A 25,052-nucleotide genomic window follows, 5' to 3' on the forward strand; every position below is an offset into this window, starting at 1 on the left:
AGAATTAAAAAAGACATGGACAGTCATATCAACCAAGGGGTTATTTACAGGTACCTTTGGTATTACCTATTTTTAAATTGTACTGCTGCTTATGGAGAACAAGCAACATTTTAATATATTGGAGAAAAAATGTTGCTATCGTCGTGTAGAAACGATTATCAATACAAGCGGTATAAAACATTTCGTCTGAATTATGGTCCCCCCTGCACATTTTTTTTCAAGGGCAGGTAGCAACAAATCGATAACAACATTTGACATTATCACTTAAATCGTTTTATTCGTTTCAGATCTTGATACACTTTCGCTAATCAAAACAGCAAGCCTATGAGCCACTTTTGCCGATGGGGCGGGTGGCATGCAAATATGCTCGTCAACTGATAACGATTGCACCTTTCGTTAGGTTTTGCTCCTTACAGGGCTTCGGCGTGGCAGTTTCGGTCGGTAATCGGTCATGGCTTCGCGGACAACACAGATCGCCGATCAGATGCATACACTTGCTGAGGAATCCAGATATTACGACAATGCCGGCAATGATCGACGACAGCCGTACGATGAACTGGGCAATGCCGTCCCGATCCTGCCGGACGATTACTCGCAGAGCAGACATGTCGTACTTGAAGTAGATACCGGCAACCGCTTGCATTCCCTTATCGATATCTGAAAATAGAAGAAGTAAACCGGGATTTAATAAATCGCAAATCTTTCTCGCGATAGGGCCACGGCACGTTCCCCCCGTTCTCGTCTTGCAAAATGCGTCATAGTGTGCTATGAAACAATGGTAGCTGTAAAGTATCGGCCAAAGAAGATAAAATGAAGATAAAATATCCCACCTCCAATAGACGTCGGGCGGTTCTCGGGCGGATCTTTGCTATAGCAAGCTATTCTACCTTAAGTTTATCCTCGAATCAGCGAGCGATTCGCATTATGCCTACCGCACGGGATTTGCGCTCAAGTTTGATGCATTTTTTTTTTTTCGTTGGTCTGCCGATACAAATAAAATGTGCGATATCTAACCTACCCCCAACCCCCTCTAAAATCGGACCGGGTTACCAATGCTGATTGTTTTCGTTTTCGTGCGATATGGTGCGGTCCAGATTAAAGACTAGATATGGGACGAGATCCATTGCCTTTTGGTGTGCGTACGACGAAGGGCGGAGCGTGCACCGATCGACCTCGGGTTAGATTCACACCCAGTGGCTGCAGCGCACTCAGTCGTGTCCGTGCCGTGCCACCGTCCATTTGTTTAGAGCAACAAACCAGTGTCCTTTGGTACATTCACCCCGTGCAGCACAATGTCCGGGTTTGGGAAGCAACTCTCCTGCATTTTGAGCAGTGCGTACAACAAGTGACCATATTCACGTGCGCAATTTGAAAGGACTTATAGCAACGTTTTTGAATGTCTAACTTCCGTAGGTATACTGCTCTTGTTTTGCGGCGGAATGCACATCGGTTGGAGCATAACACACCTGAACATGGGCGGCAACGCGTGGGCGGTCGGTATTTCGGTAGATGAGTTCCGTTTCGCCATACTTTCCTTCTTTACCGGGTGCGGCTTTATCATACTGATCGTGGCCGCCACGAAGCAGTTGGTTCCGACACGCATCTGGCTGGTACTGTCGGCTTTCTTTTTCATGATCAACGGTGTGTTTTTCACTGCGATGCCGACGTACTACGCCGCAACGGTGGCAACGCGCATTATTGCAGGTAAGGATGAAACGAACCTTTAACTGTATCCTCAGATCGTATGAGGTTTGAAAGTGATCATGTTTTATATTCTTTGCTTCAGGATTTGGTCATGGAATTTGCCACGTAGTTTCAATTATCTACGTCGGTGAAATTGCTTCACGGAACTTCCGCGGCAAGCTGGTAGCCATTCTGGTATCGTCCATCGTAGGAGGTGTCGCTCTGTTCACTGTCCTTTCGATGGTGACCACCAACCCCATCTTCATCGTGGAACCGAACATGCATGCCAACCGAGCGATCGGCATCGTCATCCTTTCCCTCAGTACACTCGCCCTCGTGCCCGCCTGGTTCCTGGTGATCGAATCTCCCCTGCACACGCTCACGACGTCCGGTAACGAAACGTTAGCCAGGAGCAACCTGATCAAATTGCGTGGCCTGAGCGTGGAGTCACCGTCGCTAATGGACGAGTTCGAGGATATGAAAACGCTTGCCGCGGAAAGCGAAAGCCTGTCGCCGTTTTTCCTCTCGCAGGGAAATTTCCCCGCGTTCCAGCTGGCACTGCTCGTGAAACTAGCGAACCTGCTGTTCTTCAACTACTCCATGAACACGGCCAAGATGTCGTTGATGTCACTCATGTTCACCCTAACGGTATTCACGCACAACTGGGCCCCACCAATGCTGTGGCTGAGCAAGTTCGCCGGTTCTGTGCTGGCGATCTTCATCATCGATCTGCTTCCGCGCCGATTCCAGTACGGCTTTTCGTCCGTCTTTACCGGCTCGTTCATGCTGGCACTCGGTATTATCCTGGCGACGTACGATGTGGTTGCATCGTGGATTCCGCCATTCCTCTACATGGTGGCGGAGGTGTTCAACACCTTCGGTATGCTGCCGGTACCGGAGATTATGCTTTCGGAGGCCTTCCCACCGAAGAAGCGAGCGCTGTCCGTTTCATCCATTCTAATTTGCGAGTACGTCGGTCATATGGTGGTGTACATCATCTACTTCAATGTACCGAGTACGCTTACGAACACCTACATCAAGACGCTCGTGTTCTCGGGTGTGATACTACTGAAATGTCTCATCGCGGTGCTAACGACGCCCGATACGAGAAACAAGTACCCACGGGAAGCGGTACATTTGTACATGCATAAGAAGAAATAAAACGTACCCAACAGAGTTACACAATACCAAAAAAATCAGAGTTTTATGAAATGAGAAAATAACTGTAACTAAATGCAGTTATTCGCATCATTTTTTTATTCTTTTGTCGGCGGCACGGTCCAAAAGTCTTTACTCTTCATACGTGTTACGGTGACATTAATCGTGCCAGTTAATCCTAAACGGAGTAAGGCGTCAGAGATAAGGATATCGGGTGCGTTTGCACAAGAAACGATAAAAAGTTAAGCCTGCCCGACGCGTGTTTAGGGCCGGTTTTACGATACCTGCTTAGGGGGTAGAATGTATACGCGTGTGGTAGTGTAATTAACTGCTTACCAATGTGCTGCAAATTCTCCCGCACCGTGTACTGGTAGGTTTTGGAATGTGAGTAAAACTTTTCCACATCGGTAGGAACGACTTCGATGAAATACTGCATCATTACTTGACCTGATGAATTAAAAAAAAAATCAGTTCTAATTTTAACCATCAAATACGAACACTTACCGTTGTTGTAAATCTTTTCATCTCCCTCAAGTGGATGTATGATACCGGCAGTATGCTCTCCGAAGCTAAATCGATTGATCCGGTGAGAAAAATTCGTAGGCGTATTTGCGAAAATGCTATTCAGATGAATGTGGCCACGTGAAAAATGGACCGTTTTTCCTACAGTTATATGGAAATTACCAGCAACCTAAAAATATACAAAAAATTGTAAGGTCTCTAGGAAATGTATGGTTCTTCCGGAGCACGTTTTAACTTACCTTGTTCAACGTTAGCACACCGTGTATGCGGCATGCATCATGGGGCCTCTCTGGAATATACACACGTTCGGGCATGCTGTACACAACTGCGTGGTCCGATTTGTACAAAATCTCGGCAACCGAGTGATACTCGTTGCGAAGGTAGGAATTGTGGTGCTGCATGAAATCGAAGTGGATCCGTTGGCTCGGACACAGCTCAAACCAAGTGTCTTCTTCCTGCAGTATACCGAACGAAAATACGTTCTGGCTAGTTGAATCCAGAATGTCGGCTCCTATCGCTAAAGTGGGTATCATTAAAAATCATCATCCGTCCAGGTAGCATTTGAAATGGTCTGACGTGGCCAAACTTACATTTGCAAGGCATCGCAACCGTCAGATCGATATGCACTTTCAACTTGGATTGCAGATCGGTGTCGGGGACGAATTTAAAAATCAATCGCGAGTCTAGGTAATATGAAACTTCATTGTAGATTAAAAATATGATCACCAACCGGCTTATGAGCGACACTGGATACAAAAAACAGAAAGGTAAAAGGATAAGCATGCGACGTCCAATAGCATTGATAAGTGATGTCTGCTTACATGTTCCACCGACTCTGGTTGGCTGAACAAATTCTTCCTTCACTTTAGGGAATGCATCCAATTGAGATACGGCATCTAGCGCCTGTTTCACGCCTCGGTAGCGAAGCATTTTGGCAGGCACAAATATTTATTTTTACATTAAACAGCTACAAAATTGCTTCGCCTATTTGCTTGCACTTTGTTGTAAATAAATATGAGATATTTTTTTACCGGACTTTATCTGTCACGCTGACATATTTATATTGTGGCTCAAGGTTCGTAGAGCTCCTATGTGGAAATTTATTCAAGTAGTTTACCTAAAAAAAAGACAATTAGAAAATGTTACTATTGCGGTGGATACTCATGCACCTTATTTAGTAACTTAATTTCATACAGAAAAGTTTTTATTGAAGATAAAAACTAATTCCTGATTGATAGCTGTCAAATGCTCAGCTTGATCTATAAACCCTGTTAGTGACAGCCCGACCGAGCCGCAGTGTTACCAACTTTGCGAAGTTGCAACCAAAATTCCTTCTTATTTCAGCTTTCGACCGATAGAGCCATGGTTACTACGGTAGGTGAATTATTTACAAAATTCAGCATGTTTTCGGAAAGTTATCGTATCTTTCATGTTGCCATTATGAATTGCCAATCGTAAGTGATCGGGGCGCACCGTCGGTGCATAGATGATTGTGCGTACAAAGCTGCAATTGTGGTTTAAAAGTCGTCGATCATCATGCACGTGTCAGTGTGTACAGTGTCATTCACGCCTGGCAGCGATGTGAAGAATCCTAGGTTAAGTTGATGCCAGTTGTTGATACGATGGTTATTTCATGCCGCTCATTGTTTTCTTTACCCCACACAGGAGAAATTGGTTGCTGACGTCAAAACCAAGCCTGGAAAGGCTGCTGCCCCTCCAGCTAAGGGTCCCAAGAATGTCCTCCGCGGAAAGAATGTTCCCAAGAAGAAGCGCGAGCAGCTTCGGTTCGGCATTGACTGCACCAACATTGCCGAAGACAACATTATGGATGTTGCTGACTTTGTAAGTATCGGGAAAACAACCAAAACACCTACGAACCGTTTCCTCCTAATCAACATCCTTTCCCCTCTGCAGGAAAAGTTCCTGAAGGAGCGCTTCAAGGTAAACGGAAAGACCGGAAACCTCGGCAGCAACGTTACTTTCGAGCGCCAGAAGATGAAGGTGTACGTCAATGCGGACGTCCACTTCTCCAAGCGCTACCTGAAATACTTGACCAGGAAGTACTTGAAGAAGAACAGCCTCCGTGACTGGATCCGTGTTGTGTCGAACGACAAGGATCTGTACGAGCTGCGATACTTCCGAATCAGCTCCAACGATGATGATGAGGAGGAGAACGAGTAAACCAGCGCTGCATGATCGGTGAAAATGCTGGAAAATATGTCCAACCGTTGTGCGATACAATACAGAAGTGGGAAAACCGTATTTTCATCGGCGGTTTTGTCAAAAACGTAATAATGGTGTGTGTTGTACAGTGCAGTTTCGATCCGAAAAAAAGTTTCATGATTGTGCAAGTTGTGCCATTTCAGTGCGAGGAGTCTCAGTTCTGAAAACATCAGACAACGACTTCATCAAAATTAGCAAGGAGATTAGGTGCCTACTACGTTAAAGTGTAGTTAAACGTCATCCCCAATTTTCGTATTTCATAAAATTTCAACCTCTGGGGAAAATTATGCAAGTAAGTATGTATTTCCGCTTAAACTTTATTTTACAAAATTTATTTTATTTCATACACTTATGCTAAGAAACTTTCATTTATGAAAGTAATTTCTTTTGTCCTACTATTTCAAAAACTGTCCTTTTTCTTAAGGGAACATCTGACTGTCTAATCTTTGTAGCAAAAGTGTAATATTGATATTCCTTAGAATTTATTTCCACCAAATTTATACAATCGATTTTCACATCAATTACTTTTCAAAAATTACAAATTGCGCTACTTTTATGGAGCACATGTATTGAATATAACAAAACATGAGACAATGATATCTTCTGAAACATCTGTTTATTTGATATTTTGAACACGGATCTTGCATGTGCTGAATAACATCAATTTTAATTTGCAACAAACATAAGTGCGCTGAGCCATACCATCTGGCGAATTGTGTTTGATTTCAGTTCATCGTGGCTTTTTGCAAATCTTTCGACAGATCAAATTGGAGCAACACTATCAAGTACGATGTTGCGGCACTAAATATCTAAAAACAACGAAAAATATCTTTTAAAACATATACACGATCTATTGATCTAATTTGTATTTACCGAAAAGATGAAAGTAAAATCTAACTTGAAAAGGCCGCTTCCATCGAATACCGAGAATCTCTTACGATGTAGCAACTGCAATGCGATGCCCTTTGATCGTTCGAACAACGCCTGATCATCAATGAAATAATTTGACTTGTACTGCAAGAGTTTATGAAGGAGGGTTGCCGATTTAAACATCTGTAATGTATATAACAAAACCATAAGGTTATGGTGAGAAATCGATCTAAGAGGAAGAAAAAAAAATTTAAATCCAATTGCCACCCACCTCTGTATGCGTAGAAGCACACACTATCAGCATGTTATATGTTAGCAAGCATGCTGGAATGCATTCACCGGCATAACGTACCGCTTGTATTATCAATGTAACCATTTCTAGGTTCCAAAATAGCAACTAATTTAAACCATAAATTCAATAAGCATTCTTAGGTAGTTAGTTTCGTTAGTTTTAGTTTTCCAGTTTACTCTACCACTTACCTTAGTTTCGATGAAAAATCCAAACAACGTGTTGACAAACGTAACCGTTACGATGGCGATGATCTGCACGGAATACGCTGCGTTGATAAATTCCGCCAGCTTAGCCACGTTTTCGTGAATAACGAACATGTACGTGAGTCGATCGCCACTGAGCAGTTCGTGCTCGGGAACGAACGGTGTGCGGTCGAGCGGATGAATCTTGTTACTCTTGACTCCCTTTTCGATCCGTTGCTGCACACCGGTGGTCTGTCTCTGCAGGCTTTCCAGAAACGCATCTAACATCCTGTAAAAAAACATCCAAAGAGAAGATTTGTAGAGCAGAACAGGAGACAAAGACACCATAAACGTCAAGCTCTACCAGTTAAGTTTCGTCATAATACACTCCGTTGATTTCACTAGGTTCGTAAATTGATACAGCGTCATTTGAAACATCCACAAAGGATAGAGTATGGCGATGATGGTAAAATAGTTTTCTGCACTAAAAATGAAACAAAACACATCCCAAATTAATAGTAGTTTGCTGTTAATATTTAGAACCGGCTGTAATTCTTACCGGTACTGAGCGTAAGCTTCGCAGCCCGATAAAACAAAAAGTATCGTGGTCGAAATCGAGACCATCACACTTTGCTTCGAAGGAACCTGCATGTTGCGGAACTGGTAGAAGCGATCGTTAATTTTCGTATTGTTCAAATTAATTCCTTCGACGTAGACGCTCTTCATCCGTTCCGTGCGCCACAAACACACAAAACACACGACCGTTGCGAGCACACCGGAGTAGATTTGTGTCATAAGTCCTAACAAGGAAGAGAAAAGATAGGTTTTCTTGTTTCCTTATCAATTTGAAGTATTGAAAATTAATGCAAATCTGGACGCCCGTTACCGTATTTGAAAATGCTGGGACTGTTGGTGTTCAGATCGGGTTTGAAAATAACCTCGGTGCTTTTGATAAATCCCACCATGTAAGCGACGAAAAAGGCAATACTGTACAACAAACGCAATATCGACAGAGAAGGTGGTTTGCCGGCTGCATCTGTCGCGTAACTGTTATACAGTTGAAGCCCAATAACCTTTTAGCAGAAAAATGTTCAATACATGAGTCCTTAAATTTCATTGCTTAGTTTTAAATCTTACTTTAAACGTACCTTAGACCAACACGACATTGTGACCGACTTTTCCATGTTTAAGGATGCAAATGGATGTTGTGTCATGGAAATCGTTCTATTTGACCGGTTTCCCACTCACTGGTCGATTGTTCCACCTGATAGAGAAGTGGGCACATTAAATATAAATGTTGTTTGCCACCCATTAACAAATTAAATAACAAATTAATGCATACTGCTATCGTCCCAATCCTTTATACTTTGTGTACCTAATCATGCAGCCTTCTCAGTTTATTTTTGTGTGCTGAGTAAACAAGGCGTAATTTTTCATCAACTTAGTTATGAAGTATGTGAATATCAATAACAATAAACATTTTATACGAATGCTGCTAATCTTCTCTTTTGGAGCATGTTTTAGAATTTGGATACTGGGGTATAATGCAGTCTTACGAAAATGTCGATTTAAAATGATTTTCGCAATCAAGCATGAATGTTGGTATTAAAACCGTTTCGAATTTTCCCTTTCCCCACGCTCGCTAAGACCATGCGGAAAAGAACGGAGAAGCAACAAGAAATGTGACAAAACCCGTAGCTTCCGCCCAGGTCACTGAACTTGTCTTTTTCCTTGTTATTCCATCTTGATTCCAAGGGAGTTCTTCATTTAATTTTGTTTCTTGTAATTTTCACTTCATACGGTTTTGCTGTGCCATGCAAAGCAACATTTAACTTCCCCTCTGGTTAACAAAAAATGTAGGTAATAGCTCAGTCCAACTAAGTGCCTCAATATGAAGGTTGTGAAAATCAGAACAACATGGTACAGTTGCTGTATGCAAGGGATGGGAGCCTTCTGATCCATATATGCACAACCAATAGGGCGATGAAAATAGATTTCGGTCAAAACGAGACGCTAGCAGTCACGAATTCCACCGTTTATGACTGATCTACAAATAACAGGTGGTTTGCTCTGGCGATGGATGAAAAATCAGCCGCTCTCACGGGATGTAGCAAAGCACTAGGAAAAAAAGATCTTACAAGGGGCCAACGTGCTGGGAAAACCCGTGTTCAATTGGCCTGATGGAGCTGCTTTGCGTAATTACCGTTCCGGTTCTCGTGGCTGCCACAACAACGATTTGATTTGTTTATCTACTTAAATTTTGCGAATAACACTCTAGTCAACCAGAGGAAATTCAGGATAAGCTTAATCATTGACGGTCAAGTATGCACTCGGCCGGCAATGGAAAGGAAAGCTAGTTTTGCGCTTTTGGCAACGGCAAAATATGCACCGTTGATCGACGTCATTGGTCACTTGTATTCTGAAGACGATGCCAATTCCAATCGGGAAGCACGTACCAAGTGGTGCCGGACACGATCTTAAGCGGGTCCGCAACGCGAATGCAGAGAGTGAGAGAAAGTATTTGTGGAGAAAGCTCACGAGATTGTGCATTACCCCCGCAGCTCCAGGGCGGCTCCAGAAAGATCGGGGCTGGAAATTGATCCAACGAATCATGCCTAAAGTTCGTCGTTCCCAGCTGGGGTCGGCAAAGTCTTAAAGCCCAGACGTGGTTGCAATCTGGTAGAAAGAAACCTCAACTTTCCACTGTAGCTTATTTAAATACCTACTTGGATGTGGTATAGAATAATATATTTATTTGAACCTAGAACTGTGCATTAATTGTTAAAAAAGGATAATTCCATTAAATATTTATATAATGTAATACAACTATAGTTAAATCGCAATAGAAAAAACCCACGCAGAAACCACAACGTAAAGCTTCTCATTGGGCTTTCACAAAAAAAAGTTGCCGACCCCTGGCCTACACGTAGCGAGCATGTGCCGTTCCCATCGTTGGGAATCGTCTCGTGCAGTAAACAGCAACCGAGGGCCAAGATGTGGTACGGCGGCATGCGAACCGGGTGGAGCCGGGGATGGACAAGCTTTTCTGGAGCACATGACTTTCTCGCGACGCCGCGAATAGAAAGTAGCGCTCTCGGGAGAACGTCGCGGGATCGCGAGGGGTTTTCACCTGTTCTACTCTGCGGCCCGGTCGGTGGACGGTTTGTTTTTCCCTCCTTGTTATTACCTTTGGCGGAAGAAGATGGAGTGTGCTTGTGTCGTCCGTTCGCCGACGAGAGTGTCGCGAGCCCACACTTACGGGCGCACGCGAGCCTGCCGGTCCAACGAAAGAAGAGGGGCGCCCGCCGAAGACCCACTCCGAGAAGCCAGCGAAGGCGTGTTGAGCTAAGTGGGCATGCGCAACATGTATGCTGCGGAAGCGATCGCGCGAGAGATGATCATCGCATCATGAATGCTTCGGTTGGGCTAATGCGTGAGTGGCCAGCGATTGGCCAACGCCAGGATGGGTTTTTGAGAGCAGCAGCAGTAGCAGCAGCGCAAGATCCGTTGCTTTCAAGTTCAATGTCAGTAGCATTGTGAGTGGTGATCGAGACAGACATAGGCCAGAGCCGATGGTTTGATCCGTGTGTAGCCTGTAAGTGTACCTAATCGTGTGCAGGCGTGCGCTTTTCGTAGGCTTACGCTTTTCCAAGAAACGGTTTCCGTTCGTTCTTTTGCTCCGTCCCGAATATCCTTTTTCGTTCAAGCGAAGAAAACGGAAGAGGAGTTCCTACTTTCGAAAACATATACGATTGAACCATTTCCCAACGGACTCCAAACATTCACCGGAACAGTTTTCCTAAAAAGTGGTCGCGGTGCCAGTGGCTGCCCCCCTTCCCCCACCTCCTTCTCGGTCAACCCCAATCTCCCGCAGCGGGCCTTGTTCCACATATTTTTCGATCTGTCAACTTAATTTAATATTCAACCGAACCTATAACGGGACGCGTGCGGGAGCGAGCGTGTGTTTGCCATCGAAAAAGTGTGCCAAAGAAATCGCCGCTTTACGTCACCGTCGAGAAAAGGAACTGCATCAAAACTGGCCCCACACCGAATGAGAAGAATATTTTCTCTTTTCACTGGCGCTGCGGAAACCGGAAAACCGATGACCCACGCCCGGAGGATTCTACTCTTGCAGGCGACGACGGTTTGCGTTTAACGGTTTTTCTATTTTTTTAGCCTTTGCGCACAGCGAGCGCTTCTTCACATTCGCATCTCGCGTCCGTAAGGCCATTAGTGGCAATTACTTGGTGGAATTATTTTTTTTACCGTTGCTGATGATTGTCTTTAAATGTTTTTAATTTAATGTTTTCCTTCCGTGTACACCGGGTAGTGGTGGACTGCGACCGGGGTTAAATCAAACGCGGGAGAGTGCAATTTAAATTTCTATATCTCTATCGGCTGGAGGAAGCAACCCTGGATTGCAAATTATTTGTTCCTCTTTCCAGGGCACAAGCACCAAACGCAAACAAAAAAACGTGACTCTTTAACACAAGTAAAGCTGAAGGTGGAAAGAAGGTGAGGTGAAAGTTTATTGAAGGAAAAATTCCGCGTGTGTCAATATTTTAAAAGCCTTGGTTTGTTGTTCTTTTATTTTAATGTATATTCTCAGCTTTCTTTCTGAGTGCATCCGCTGAATCGCGTACGCTCAGATCCCACACAGATCGGTGGAAAATGGTTGGCGAACGGTGGCTACTGTTTGCTTTGTTTGCCATCGTCGCACTGGCGAACGGCGCCAAACGTGGCCCTGGAGGTTGCAAAAACTGCATAAAAAATCAGTAAATATCTCTAATGCCCTTCGGTGGAAGGATTTTTTTTTGGTGACTCACATGTTTGTATTCGTTCTGCAGGCTCGGTCATCATGATCAGCGATTAATAGCAAGTCCAATTAATTTACTCAATCCTGATCGATACGAGTTTTTCACGCTGGACGATAAGGGGAAGGTGGTTAAACGGATCATGACGTTCAAGGAAATTCAGAGTATCGTTGCCGGTAGCGACAATAGTGGGTTCAAGCTGATGGAGAACACCAACAACAACGATCGCATCGTGTCCAGTGTCGTTTCCAACGTGCGCAATGTGCTAAACAACGAGCTTAACTTGATGCATAGTCAGGACAGCTCCTCCGACCATCACAATTCGGCCGCCGAGCTCCCGATCTCGGAAATGATCAACGACCAGGATGAAGCGTCCGATGGAAGCTCGGTAGAGTACACGCAAGATAAGTCGACCGAAGAATCCCCGGAGGTGACGACGCGTCGCCCAACGGAGCAAACAACTGTACGGGTCAAGGAACAACCGACCGAAAGCACGACCAAACGTTGGACGTCGAAGACTACAACGACCCGTCCGACGGAGAGCACTATAAAATTTGAGACGGTAAGGACGACGGAGCGTACAACGATAAGACCAACGATAAGTTCCACCGAACGAACGACTGAGCCGTCGACAATGCGATCAACGGAAAGTTCAACGATTCGAACGACCACGGAAAAGGTACAGCCTACAACGGAGTCACCGGTAAGATCAACAACCGAACAACCAAAAGTGCGCCTGACCACACCAGCATCAACGACAGCTAAAAGCACAGAACGAACTACCATCCGTTCGACCGTTAGACCCACAACGGAGCAATCAACGACCCAAAAAACAACCGTCGAATCGGTTCAGAAACTGTCCACAGAGCGGCAGTCAACTACAACGACCACTGTGCGACCTACGGAGACACCCATATTGAAACAAGCCGAAAGATCAACGACCACTGTCAAGCCCACTACGGAAAAACTCAAGATAACGGAAGCGTCCACTGTTACTACTAGTACCACCACCACCACCACCACCACCACCACTACGGGACGGCCTACCGAAAAGATTATCATTAAGGCAACGAACAAACCTCTTCCCACGAGTCCTGCTGAGTCCAGTTCGACGGAAAAGTCATCCGAACAGTCTGGGGATTACTCTACGCTTCGCTCGGAGGAAGCGACAAACGGAAGCTCGATGGAGTACTCGACAGAAGACTCCTCCGAAAAATCGGGGTATGAACAGTCCAGTGAAGCCACTCGATACACGGAAGTCAAATCAAGCGTTGGATCAACCGTTGGGCTGAAAACACCCGCAACGATAGTGCAGTCTTCAACGGTCAGCGTTGCAACGAAGCCAACTTCTTCTATTGTAATAACGACAGAAAGTGGTAAGGTTTCGACCACGGTGGCATCTAAACCAAGTGTTTCGCCAAGCACACCTCTGCCAACGAAGTACGAAGTTGTTTCATCTACGACTAAAGCTCCGCCAACACCTTCACCGTTGGGAGCTTTCGAGGCACTTAAGGACCTGGTGGGAATGGTATTGAATACCGACAGTGAAGAAATCACGACACCTTCATCAAGCACGCTGCCCAACGATCTTGTGGCGCACTACGTTACCAATCAAGGGTCGGCCGGTGTTGAACCGGAGAAAAAACTCACAACATCTTACGCAAAGCCCGCTACACTCCCGGAGGTAACAACTGTCGAAACAATTGCTTTGGAGGAGACAATACCGACGACAACATCCGTGGAAACGGATGCATCGACATTCGAGGACTCTACGGGTTACGGTAGCGAAGAGTCCGGAGAGGTACAACAGAGTACTGAAGTTCAATTGGATCGTGAAACAACGGCCATCGGAACCGATGTGACGTACAAACCGTCGCAAACGGAATCAGATTTTTCGGGCAGTGCTACGACGGTATTGGACAGTTCCACTATACCGTCCGATGCGCAACATGCCATTCACAAGATCATTGAATCACTGCAGTCGATCAACGATGATAGCAACGCAAGCGATGAGTCAGAGTCGGAAATTTCTGAGGAGGAACAATCATATCCGATGGACATGGCCGGGTTAAACTATGACACGGACGCGCAAAGCTCCATTAATGCGATTATTCAATCGCTTGGCCAGGGTTCGTTGGTCAGTGGTGAAAATTCGCTCCTTGCTACTACCACAGAGATCGTGACAACGACGGAAGAGGTACCTAGTACAGTTTCTCGGGCACCGGAAAGGAAAACCACCGTTGCCGTTGTGCCAATCACTTCTACAACACCCGTAACAACAACAACTTCTACTACAACTACTACAACTACTACGGCGAGGACGACTTCTACGGCCATTCCAACGACATCAAAAGTGGTACTGAAAACATCCGCTCCAGCTATAGCTGTTGAAAAAGAACCATCATCCAGCGGGCTAAACTTCAACACCAACATAATGGAAACGATCGAGAAGTTCCTAAGCAAATTTGCCAACCTGCCAAGCGACGAAACTTACTCGATGAATCTCACCAAATTTAACCCACTTTCCAACTATCCTGCTGATTTAAATATGACCGATTACGTTGACCGAACGGCGACGGTAGCGTCGGTGCTTAAATTCCCACAGACACGACCGCTCAAACCAATCATTTCCAATGAAGGCGAGGCCGAGGTAGAGCAACGGGAAGATCCACCAAATCGCCCACCACAGTCTTTGACAACACAATCACTGCTGAACGAAACGGTTGCCTCATTCATGAAGCTTGGTGAAATGCTTACGATGGCCAATGGTAATAATAACAATAATAATCGGATCAACAGTGGCGTAGAGCCTCAGGAAGGATCGCAACTGGAGCTAAAAACGGTCGTCGATGAGGAGGAAACGGAACTATTGCGCTTCCTATCGATTTGTGGCAACTTGGGCACGAATGTGTACGATTACCTGACCGGTTCGTCGGCGGGTGAGCGGTCGTTGGAAGGCCGAAGTCTAGTTTATTCGCCGTTCGCAACGATCACCACACTCTCGATGCTGTTTCTCGGTACACGTGGTGCGTCGGCGGAAAGTATCAACGGCGTGATTGGGCTGGACGAAATGACATCCTTTAATCCGCATCTATTTTTCAAGTCGATCGTAGACGACTTAAAACCGAAACCCTTGCGCCGTTCGACGATTCCGGGTGTCGAGGAACAGCGAGGATCGTTCTTTTCACGTACACTACTGAGTGACAAGACTCGCGGAGGTTTACAACGGTTTTTCAAGGCACGCATTCAGGAGATATATTCCGCCGTTGCAGAAACGGTCGATTTTCAGCAAAAGGACACGTTACTGAAGCATTTGAGTGGCGATTTCCCTCGAGATTATGTGGGCACCCTCAAGCATCTGCGCTCACCGTTGGTGTCCATCAGCAGAAACCGTTATCGGGTAGGTTTAAATTACACTGGTTGTGGGTTAACATATTATCATTATATTTTGAATATAATTCACAGCACGATTGTAACGACGCTACAACGTATGGTGTGATGAACTTCAAGCAATCGACAGCCAGTGCCGACAGCACTATCACCATCCCCAGTGTTTCCTTCCGCTCCGGATTTTCTACGGGCTTTTCCAATACCCTCGATGCAACTGTTCTGTCCCTGCCGGGAGCTACTAGCAATGTGTCTGTATTTTTCCTGAAACCATCCACCCCCGGTGGTCTGACGGATCTCGAAACCCACATCCGCACGCAGAGCGTGTCGGCCGTGCTTAAACTGTTCCCCGATGAAACGGTCCGGACGGCGTACGCGGAGGTACAGTTGCCCTACTTTACCCAGACCACCATGTATAACATGAGCCGTAGCATACAGCAGCTCGGGCTGCAAAATTTGTTCCAACCGAACGTGGCCAACTTTAATGGACTGCAAGATTCCGCCGTTTCCAACCTGCACCTTTCGGAAACCGTTCAGACGGACTCGTTTGCACTCTGTGCCAGTGAGGCTGGGACCGGGCGGGGCGCTCCACCTTTCCGTAGCTTTTCTACCAATTTGGTTAGGAATCCATCGGTAGATCAATTACTGGCCAGTGCATCATCGGACAAATTGGTGAGGCGTAATCGGCGTAAGATTCTGTATCGAGATCGCTCTGCAGCCGGTGCACCACGTGCTCAAGAAAGTAAGCTTACGTTCGACACTCCGTTTTTGTACTTGGTGAGACATAATCCAACTGGATTGGTTTTGTACATGGGACGGTTTGTAGGAAATAACAGTGACAAATAAACATTAAGAATTAATTTATACTAATTCGGTTCTATGTACTTTTTGGCCCTCCTTGATTGGATACATGCAAATGTAAAGGTGCCGGTTAGAAAATCGGCCCATGAGCGCCGGGGCTCACCACCTCGACGGCGTGGGTTCGAATCCCAACCGAGATCGGACCCTCCCCTGTACGACAGGACTGACTATCCACGTACAACAGGGAAACAAGTCTCGTAAGCCCTTAACGGGCAGGCATGACCAAGTGGTCGTTACGCCGAGAAGAAGAAATGTAAAGGTAATTTGAAATGTTGAAATATATGTGCAACCATCCGTGAACCTTATAATATCAAAAATAATGGATACGACAAAGAATAAAGCCTAAGTTGCCATGCTGCACGGTATTAATACGAATTCGTGATCCGCTTCGTAATTCAAATTTTTGTCTTGAGCAAGGTGACTTGAGCGAAGCAATACTTGGTTAGGAAGGTAGTATTGCTTCGTCTCAGTAACCTTGGTTGGAGCGCAGGCGCGGTGCGATCTAGGAATCGAGGCAAATCGAGTTCAAAACGATTCCGAGCAAATCTCAATCTAATTTGCTAACTTCAAATCAAATTTAGTCTATAGTAAATCCATACTAAATCATATCACATCAAGTCCCAAATGCATAAAATCGAATTAAATTTGACAGGAGCTTGTTAACCGGGATCCAATCCGAGAGCATCGTGCAGGGATTGAGTCTTCCGAATCCCGAATTCTGCCAACACTAGACGTGGCGAGGAATGACAGAAAGAAGAATGTCATTTGTCGCGAAGTATACACAAAAACGGAAAAACTGTCGCTAGTTTATCTACATTTTGTCCACGAAAACATAGTAATTTCACAGCTCGGGTGAGTAGCAAAGTACGCTTTGGAAGAACCAGTGCAATTGAATTAACAGCAGCCTATCTGGTTGCATGCAGTCGCAGCAGTGGTAGCCGTTTGTTTTCGATTCTTTGCACCGTGCACATCCAGGAACCAGTTGCGGAAACAGAATTTTCGCGATGAACAAAACGAACGAGAAAAGTATACACGAAATGCTAAAAAACACTCCGTCCATGAACGACAGTACCGATGTGGTGCACACGGGCTCCGAGCAGCAAACTATCAAGCACTCGACTACGCTGACCCTGCGGAACGTTAGCAACCACAGTCTTTCGTCACCGACGTCGATCAGCCTGGAGGATGAATCAGCGTACATCAAGAACGGCTCGTCGAAGCTCGATACGTTCCGCAACTGGAGCATTACCACGTACAAGTGCACCAAACAGATAATGCTTGAGAAGCTTGGCAAATCGACGCGCACGGTCGACCTGGAGCTCGAGGCCCAGATCGATCAGCTAAAGGAGACGCAGAAGAAGTATCTCAGCATACTGCGCTTATCGCGTGCTTTCACGTCGCACTTTTATAACTGCATGCAAACGCAGAGCCTGCTATCAGAAACGTTCGCCGATCTGGCCCAGAAGAGTCCGGAACTGCAGGAGGAGTTTCTTAGGAACGCCGAAACACAGCGCATTTTGACGAAGAACGGCGAGCTGTTGCTGAACGCGTTGAACTTTTTCATATCGTCCATCAATACGCTGTGCAACAAGACGATCGAGGATACGCTGCTAACGATTCGACAGTACGAGCTGGCGCGCGTCGAGTACGATGCATACCGGGTCGATTTGGAGCAGCAGCGAACCAGCGGCAGTGAACCGCAGCAGAAGTACTCCAACGATGAGGTACAGAAGAAGTACGAGAAATGCAAGGAACAGTACGAGAAGCTTCGCTCGGATATAGTGGTGAAAATGCAATTTTTGGAAGAAAATCGGGTAGGTTGATGCTGGAAAACGGCTGCAGTTATGAACGCAATACAGACGATAACCCTCTCGTATGTTTTTAGATCAAAGTGATGCACAAACAATTGCTGCTCTTCCATAACGCCATAGCAGCGTATTTTGCTGGGAACGCGAACGGGTTGGAGAAGACGTTACAGCAGTTCAACATTAGTGTAAGCATCGTTAAGATGGATTGGGAATTTCATACTGGTTTTACTTAATTTTTTTTCAATTTCATCTCCTCTACAGCTGAAGAGTCCCAACTCGGTAACGAGCTCGTGGTTGGAGCAATAGAAAAACACTCCATCATATAACGTCCCATGCAGACGCATGAATCATTGTCATTTGAGGTTAATGAACTGAATGTGATTTTGGCTTTGCGGTGGGAAAGAATCAGATGTATGCAACCCACTGATGATTATAACGAACCATTGATTCCATTTTATTTGGTCACGTCTTTATCACGTGTCACAAAAATGTATTCTCGATTTGGTATAATCCCAAATGAAGCCCCCCCGTCGCCGCATCGTCGTCATTTTTTCCACATGTGCGCCTGAAAGTATGCAATAGGTGGCACATCAATTAAGTTTGAATATTTGAACAGTTGAATTTCCGTTAGAAACTGTAATGACTTGAACTAATCGGTAAAACTGAGCAAGATGGAGATCATAAACCAATGAGTTGGACTGAAGAAATGAGTTTGAAACGGCGGCGCGCCCGCAGCGAGCGCAGCGAGCGGACTGCGCTAGGTCTACCGAAAAAGGGAGTTTGTTATAAATTTGTGAAATAAGGGGGGCCCGTGGGCCCCCCTCATACCGCACCCCTAGGTTGATGGCGTAGCCGAATTTTGATACACTCATGTAAGTAATGCATGAGGGAGTTTATGTTGTACATCCTTTCCAGTATAATCATCATCTTTAATTTAACGAGAATTCAATTCAAACGGTTCACACAACGGCACGTTTCACCAATTGCATACCTTTACGGTGCATCCGCTCACAAATGGTGTAGCCACAACAGCGATTTCGGCTGGGTGGGCTTCATTTGGGATTTTACCCTCGATTTCCTTACAAAACAAATCTCGTTCTTAGAAGTGATGCCAGAATAATTATATATTCTATAGCTATTGTTTAGTAATAAGTCGTGGCACAAGTCGATTTCGTTAATTTGAAAACTTAGTCATTTGTATTTAATATTTGCTTTTTGCTTTATTGCGCTCTCTAAGAAAAATGAAAAGTGTTTATGCCATTTAAACCGACGAAATATGTTCTAACCCAGTTGAATGTGTTGTACTCACGCTCAAAATGCTCTTAGATTTCTGTAACCTAGTCATATGGTTTCATAACTTCGATTTAGTTTTACATTCAAAATGAAGAATCTGCTGTGTTTACTCATAATCTAATTCATACAAAGTTATGGCTATGCTCGCACCTAATTATAATATTTTTATGTTCTTAAAATTGAAATACTGATTCGAAGTCATGCATACATCTGATCATTTCACATTTTGGTTTTCTTTCAACATTTTTGTCGCATAAGAAAGCGGGTATTTGGCACGAATGACGTGTGCGTGTGTGTTTCTCGGGTTCAGGCTTTTGCGAGATTTAGCGGTCACATAAATGGACACCCATCTGTTCACAGTTGCGGTCGAATCGTTGACGATTTGGACTAGGTATAGTTACGGAATATATAAGCACCTTGACCGCACACGAATCACGTAAAATAGTTGGTAGTAAACGCCACAATCACACCAAAAATAACACTCGTACACTCTGTGGAGGATCACAACCACCGGTGGAAGCATAAACAAGGAAGAGGCAATAGGGACACAACAGCACACATTACACGCGGAAAAGTATGGCATGGTGTGTTAAAGAGCAGCATGAATTAACAGAAAGCATGAATATGGTGATTGTGTATATGAGATTAACGATAGGATAGGCGAATCGGTGGAAAATCGATAGGAAAGAGGTTTTAGTTTTCCGTGTATTCAAATGTAACGTGAATAGCTTCTCGAAAATAATAATAACATTGAAATCAGTACTTAAAAGTGTAAAGTTTTTGTATTCTTCTGTTTTTATTTTGCTATTCCGTACGGATTACTTTTCAAACCCTACAACTTTGTTCGAGGTTAAAAGGTGATTTTTCAAAGAAGCAGGGAAAATTGACAACAGCTTGAAGCGTTCCCCCATTTTTTCTGGGTTTGTTAGTACATCGTAACCATCTTTTAATATTTGGCGGTATTTATCATCAGTTGTAACATTCAACAAGCTCTGAAAGGAGATGAAAAAGAAGTAATGTTAGCCAATTTCATTCGATACGTAGCTTTTATGTTTTTTAATTACCTTCAATCGTTCCGAGCCCTGCATTGCTTCGAGAAACGCACCTTGTCCCACAGGACCGAGTGTGAAGGCTTTTTCATCTTGTTCTAGAAAATGTTTCAAAAATGCAAAATCCACATCTACGGTCAGATCAGCGCTTCCCGGATCCTGAAGTGGATCGTGTAGCTTATGTTGCTTGAAAGACTGAGGAAAGATGTGCAGAAAAAATTAGAATGTTAGATTCATTTGGGATTTTACCGAAATGAGTGTGTTTCATTTTTTCGCAGAACAACCGATAATATCATACTCTAAATGTGTCCATTTTGTTTCCCTCGTGGCCGTAATCGATGACCAGACCAAACCCTCCATAGGCGTCGAATCGCGTTGCTAAACTTTGGGCGAATTGTTCTACTTCGAAGGAAACTTCCACACGGTTCCGCTCTTGCAACAGCGATTCATTTTCATTGAATCGTTTTCCAAACACCACCGAGTAGGGAGTCGCTTTGCTCGACTGAATGAACCGGAAGGCAGGTCCCGTTTGTTTGGCGTCGATGTCGACTAAAACTTCCTTCCATGCTGATCCAGCTTCGGTGGATTCTTTGCAAAATATATGCACCGGTAGGGCATCGAAAAACTCGTTCGCAATAACGATGGAGAATTTTTTCGGTACCTCCACGATATCGGTGTACCATCGAACGCCAACACCGGCACTGGTCAAGCCTTGCTGCACGTGTGACTCATGTTGATCCACGGTGGTACGATGCACCTTCCCGTCGCAAAGACGTTCACCTTGCATCCGTTGCAAGTGTGGACTCATTTCTACCAAATGGACACTCAGCCGGTCTTTCGAGAGTCCGAACCGCTCGAGGACACGGAGCATGTCTTGCATTAACGTGCCCTTTCCGGGGCCAAGCTCAACGAGTTGTATTTCGCCATCGTAGTTAAACTTTTGCAGCTCATTTATACACCAGACGGCAATTAGCTTTAAATGAAAACAAGTTTATTAATAGCCACTACAAAGGTCCATCGTGTCATGTACTTACCTCCCCAAAGATTTGTCCAACTTCTGGAGCTGTGATGAAATCACCGCTGCTACCGAACACTTGGTCCTTCGTGCTGTAGTATCCGGCCGACGGATTGAGTAGAACTTCCCTCATATAGGTGGCAACCGTTATTGGTCCCGTCGCACGTATCCGCGCATGCAAAGTTTCCGCAAGTGTACGCCGGTCAGCTCCATTGTTGCTTTCACTGGGTAGATCCCGTCGCAGATTTTTGATTTCTGCTATCGCCCTCCTGCTTACCGGTTTGTAGCATTGCGTCCGATTGGAAACGCGTAACACGTTAGACGATGCTTGTGTTAATAATAGTTTTAAAAACCTAGAGTTGCAAGATTTACCGAGTATTGTGTTCATTTTTTCACTATGTTTTTTGTTTTTATTTAAAAAATCTGGCTTGACAGCTATGGTTGTCATCGATGTCATCAGTCCCTTTCGCGGTTGAATTTAAATGCAACACGTTGCATCGACCGTTGATTGGTATACATAACTTACAACATTACCTACATCATAATAGATTGATTCAAGCATTTTAGAAGCATGCACTTATTATTTTGCGAATTTTGTGTGATATCCATAAATATGTACTTTTCATAAAATGGTTTTTTTTTCATTTTTCATTTATTTTAACACTGATTATTTTTTTAGAATTTAGACAATAGACACCGCATGCTTCATAACATCAGATGTTGAAAAATGTCTACCACACTGGTCTTGCTCTAAATTGTGGAATTGAAACTTTCACTTTGAGATGGTACGGTTTAAACAACATCGAATATACAAGCTCGATGAGGCTTATTACAGATGCTCCAAAAAATAGTCCACCTATACCACCCAAAGAGACTGTGAGGAAGGTAAAGTTAGCGGACAATACAGACATTGTCTAATGATGGCTTACCTGCAAAATCAATCTTATTCCGTATGACCCGTCTTTGATAGCGGAAAACGGGCACATTTAGGACTTCCAAAATTACCTTTCCCGGATCGGAATTCGATGGTGTTGGATTATACGTTTCCCTTAACCAACCAAAGCGGCATCGTCATTCAGTATCCCGAGGATCGTTATATTTTTTTTTACTTACCCAATCACAAGCGTTTCTAGTGCCTGGCAGGCTTGCATGCAGGATCTATCTTTATGCACAGTGTGAACGTGCTTTGTTCGATATTTTACGTTTGCTACTCAAAAAAGATATAGAATATGGTTGGTTTATGCCGTTCTCACTCTATAGTCTCACTAACTTACCATCGTTGATACATAGTAATCCTTTAATGTCACAGTACAAGTGTTCATCTACAAAACAAAGTGGTTTAACAAGGTATGTTAAAATCAACCAATTTTTAAGTCTTCCTTTCCTTGTATCTAACCAAACCCTACATTCTTTAGGTGACGTAGGGATGGTGCAGTTGCACGCTTGCAGCTCCAGCTGGATGCGATTGTACTGAAAGCAATGGGAAAAACTGTACGCCCGCGCGGGAGGAATTGGTTCGTCGGGAAATCTACACATTCGCTTCTCGATCGGTTCATCCCGAACTTCAGGTTGGTTGTAGGTTTCTTTGATCTGAAATGGTCCAACACGCTCGATGCAGGATTTTGAATTTATGATAAAAATAAGAAGCGATACCTGTAGCATAAAGTGAGATACCATGCCCGACTTTCTAAGTATATAGAAAGGTTCGACAAAATTGGGATAGTCTTCCGGACTGTGAATGTACATCTGAAAACCAATGTTAGAAAACGCGATAATTATACACTTCAAACAGTCTAAAACATTGCACAAAAAACTTGGAAAACACTAATAAATGCGTACCATGTAATTGATAACATCGATATTCCGATATTGGAACTCCAAACGTCTTTTACGAGTCCAAAAGTTATACTTGAGCGGTAACCGGTCAAACTGCAAGTCACTGATAGTGAAATGTTAGGGTTTTCTTGCTTCATGATCATAAAAATGTATCACATTCGTACTCACTGATCGTGAATGCTGTTTGCCGTAAAACAATTCCCCATTTCCGTTAGAGTGTAATTAAAGATGCGATCACAATCGTACTTCACACCGCCGACCTTCACATCGAACAGTACCTCTTTACAATCAGTTGGAAAAAACTATGAATCAATGAAAGGAAAAAATCGAGCTTTACTTGGAACTATTACACATGTTAATGAGCGAAAAAGAAAATATTCCAACCATAGTCTTTAAAATTGCCAAATTAAGATTGCATGTCCTGTTTAAGCCAACGCATACCGACGTAATATCGTTGTCCAGGTTAGTGTTGGGGTTCAAAAAGAGGTATGTTTGTGCCAACTTGGGCCACAAGTAGGCTGTACTGCAAAAATACAAAAATCCTATAAATGGACGAAAATGTTGTTCCCGATGGAGAATATAATTTCCCTACTTCTTGGCGGGCGTAAAGTTACTCGCTATCCACTGTTCCTTCAGGAAGTTGGAAATCTGCCCGGTGCGCCCCTTCGAGTAGCAGATCGAAATCGCCGGAAAGGTGCTGTTCCACCGGAGGAATGATGTGTCCGGGCTGACGCTGATCGTTTCGTCGAAGGTGTCGATCGTGAACAGCAGAATGAACACCATCGAGGCGAACGATCCACACAACACCAGCACCCAGAAGCTTCTGCCCACAGGGAATACCAAGAGTATGTAGTAAACTACTATTTAATGTTGCACTCTGGTGTGAGTCACCTTCCGTAGCGGTTACATCGGGTTCCGAGATACTTCATCCCGTTGATAGTGCTGTTGTCCACCGCCTGTCGCATACGGTAGCGAATCAGGATACGGTTCTTGAGACTCCCTTCAAGTTTGTACGTTTTCATCTTGTATTAATTGATCTTCCGTTTAACACCTTTTTCAGAACTTGACTACCACAATTTCTTGCATCTAAAGTTTAATTTTTATATGTTTCTTTGAGATCTTGGTCGAATCACATGATTCACTTTCATGTATAAATTGTTGCAGCTCCTGGTAAAATGATATTTTTTCATCAGAGCCAAATACTTTGACCTCACACCGGGAAAGAAAATCTGAAAATAAATCATGGTCATAGAATGAACTATCATGCTGCAGTGAGTTAGTGCATTAGCGTGTCACACATATCATTTAATAACCTCACGTGATCACTGATTATTATATTTATTTTTGAACACCGTTTGACTTTGATGGCGATACCCTTCTATCCTCGCATGTGTGGGTTGTATAATTTCTTCATATGAATCGAAAAACATCTTCGTGCTTTAGAGAAGCTAAATAAAGCTAATAAAAGTGAAAGTGAAATCTTTTACATAATTTCATGTAATACCAATAATGTCAAATGGTACATAATTAAGATAACAGTGTTTTAAAGTGACCTAAAACACCATCCACCCCGAAGAAGTCCTGTTTTACAAACAAAAATATCAGACATATGTTCCATCGAATCGGAAAATTACAGGATTTGAAAGGAATAATTTATCATTTTTTTAATCCTACGAACGTATGGGATAAAATGTATGTAAACAAACATCGTGTTCAATCAAAACTGGTACCACCCACTGAACATATTTTTTATCCACCCTCCAATGTAGGATATTAGAGAATGTAGCTTTTCCCCTGTGCCGACACACTCACCAGTGGCCAACGGTATCACAAACCTTGGAATTTTGAAGAGGGGTTAGTTTTGAGAACTCCCCTTGCGATTCGAGGGCGCTTTAAACTGTTCCCGGGTTTGGATGCGCTAATAGATTTTAACACATTCACCGCATTTTATCGGGAGGGTGTATCTACGACAGTTAGAAAGAGAAAACACAAGGATAAAAGGATATCTAGGGGTGATTTTCATAATCGTGCCATTCATTATTTGTCTCTTTTTAATTTA

The 25,052-nt window shown here is 44.0% G+C and overlaps 9 protein-coding genes across 11 annotated transcripts; 4 read left to right on the top strand and 5 right to left on the bottom strand.

Annotated features, from left to right (window-relative positions):
* Positions 1-256: 256 nt before the first annotated feature.
* On the bottom strand, positions 257-4,384 carry LOC131263038 (endoplasmic reticulum-Golgi intermediate compartment protein 2). Of its 2 annotated transcripts, XM_058265168.1 has the most exons (6): positions 4,185-4,384; positions 3,954-4,109; positions 3,603-3,880; positions 3,346-3,532; positions 3,178-3,288; positions 257-657 (listed from the first exon to the last, which is right to left on the bottom strand). In XM_058265168.1, exons 1-6 carry the CDS (start codon positions 4,291-4,293, stop codon positions 371-373), a joined length of 1,128 nt encoding a protein of 375 aa, XP_058121151.1. In that variant the 5' UTR covers positions 4,294-4,384; the 3' UTR covers positions 257-370. The 2 variants fall into 2 exon arrangements, with proteins under 2 accessions (XP_058121151.1, XP_058121150.1); XM_058265167.1 differs by having other exon boundaries at positions 3,178-3,532.
* Positions 1,256-2,844, top strand: LOC131263037 (uncharacterized). The gene is made up of 3 exons (XM_058265166.1): positions 1,256-1,332; positions 1,414-1,704; positions 1,787-2,844. The coding sequence occupies exons 1-3, from the start codon at positions 1,293-1,295 to the stop codon at positions 2,842-2,844; spliced, it is 1,389 nt and encodes a 462-aa protein (XP_058121149.1). The 5' UTR covers positions 1,256-1,292.
* A 227-nt stretch (positions 4,385-4,611) lies between the features above and the next one.
* LOC131262918 (large ribosomal subunit protein eL22-like) lies at positions 4,612-5,655 on the top strand. The gene is made up of 3 exons (XM_058265016.1): positions 4,612-4,737; positions 5,029-5,205; positions 5,278-5,655. Exons 1-3 carry the CDS (start codon positions 4,726-4,728, stop codon positions 5,542-5,544), a joined length of 456 nt encoding a protein of 151 aa, XP_058120999.1. The 5' UTR covers positions 4,612-4,725; the 3' UTR covers positions 5,545-5,655.
* A 656-nt stretch (positions 5,656-6,311) lies between these two features.
* LOC131264852 (putative gustatory receptor 28a) lies at positions 6,312-8,114 on the bottom strand. The gene is made up of 8 exons (XM_058267118.1): positions 8,079-8,114; positions 7,817-8,003; positions 7,490-7,730; positions 7,295-7,414; positions 6,937-7,219; positions 6,728-6,853; positions 6,460-6,639; positions 6,312-6,395 (listed from the first exon to the last, which is right to left on the bottom strand). Exons 1-8 carry the CDS (start codon positions 8,112-8,114, stop codon positions 6,312-6,314), a joined length of 1,257 nt encoding a protein of 418 aa, XP_058123101.1.
* Positions 8,115-11,601: 3,487 nt separating this feature from the next.
* Positions 11,602-15,977, top strand: LOC131264853 (mucin-2). Its single transcript, XM_058267119.1, has 3 exons — positions 11,602-11,705; positions 11,778-15,144; positions 15,210-15,977. Exons 1-3 carry the CDS (start codon positions 11,602-11,604, stop codon positions 15,975-15,977), a joined length of 4,239 nt encoding a protein of 1,412 aa, XP_058123102.1.
* A 773-nt stretch (positions 15,978-16,750) lies between these two features.
* LOC131266997 (arfaptin-2) lies at positions 16,751-19,855 on the top strand. 2 transcript variants are annotated; one of them, XM_058269717.1, is made up of 4 exons: positions 16,751-16,844; positions 16,916-17,806; positions 17,878-17,985; positions 18,062-19,855. In XM_058269717.1, exons 2-4 carry the CDS (start codon positions 16,997-16,999, stop codon positions 18,104-18,106), a joined length of 963 nt encoding a protein of 320 aa, XP_058125700.1. In that variant the 5' UTR covers positions 16,751-16,844; positions 16,916-16,996; the 3' UTR covers positions 18,107-19,855. The 2 variants fall into 2 exon arrangements, with proteins under 2 accessions (XP_058125700.1, XP_058125701.1); XM_058269718.1 differs by having other exon boundaries at positions 16,782-16,844; positions 16,897-17,806.
* An 18-nt stretch (positions 19,856-19,873) lies between these two features.
* Positions 19,874-21,547, bottom strand: LOC131266996 (protein arginine methyltransferase NDUFAF7 homolog, mitochondrial). The gene is made up of 4 exons (XM_058269716.1): positions 21,177-21,547; positions 20,441-21,115; positions 20,158-20,337; positions 19,874-20,085 (listed from the first exon to the last, which is right to left on the bottom strand). The coding sequence occupies exons 1-4, from the start codon at positions 21,543-21,545 to the stop codon at positions 19,912-19,914; spliced, it is 1,398 nt and encodes a 465-aa protein (XP_058125699.1). The 5' UTR covers positions 21,546-21,547; the 3' UTR covers positions 19,874-19,911.
* A 341-nt stretch (positions 21,548-21,888) lies between these two features.
* On the bottom strand, positions 21,889-22,834 carry LOC131264854 (uncharacterized). The gene is made up of 5 exons (XM_058267120.1): positions 22,564-22,834; positions 22,432-22,479; positions 22,271-22,364; positions 22,087-22,205; positions 21,889-22,031 (listed from the first exon to the last, which is right to left on the bottom strand). Exons 1-5 carry the CDS (start codon positions 22,832-22,834, stop codon positions 21,889-21,891), a joined length of 675 nt encoding a protein of 224 aa, XP_058123103.1.
* A 323-nt stretch (positions 22,835-23,157) lies between these two features.
* Positions 23,158-24,015, bottom strand: LOC131264855 (uncharacterized). Its single transcript, XM_058267122.1, has 4 exons — positions 23,885-24,015; positions 23,586-23,816; positions 23,435-23,516; positions 23,158-23,295 (listed from the first exon to the last, which is right to left on the bottom strand). The coding sequence occupies exons 1-4, from the start codon at positions 24,013-24,015 to the stop codon at positions 23,158-23,160; spliced, it is 582 nt and encodes a 193-aa protein (XP_058123105.1).
* Positions 24,016-25,052: the final 1,037 nt, after the last annotated feature.

The sequence above is a fragment of the Anopheles coustani genome, chromosome 2 (genome assembly GCF_943734705.1).
Source record: "Anopheles coustani chromosome 2, idAnoCousDA_361_x.2, whole genome shotgun sequence".
Taxonomy (NCBI): Eukaryota; Metazoa; Arthropoda; class Insecta; order Diptera; family Culicidae; genus Anopheles; species Anopheles coustani.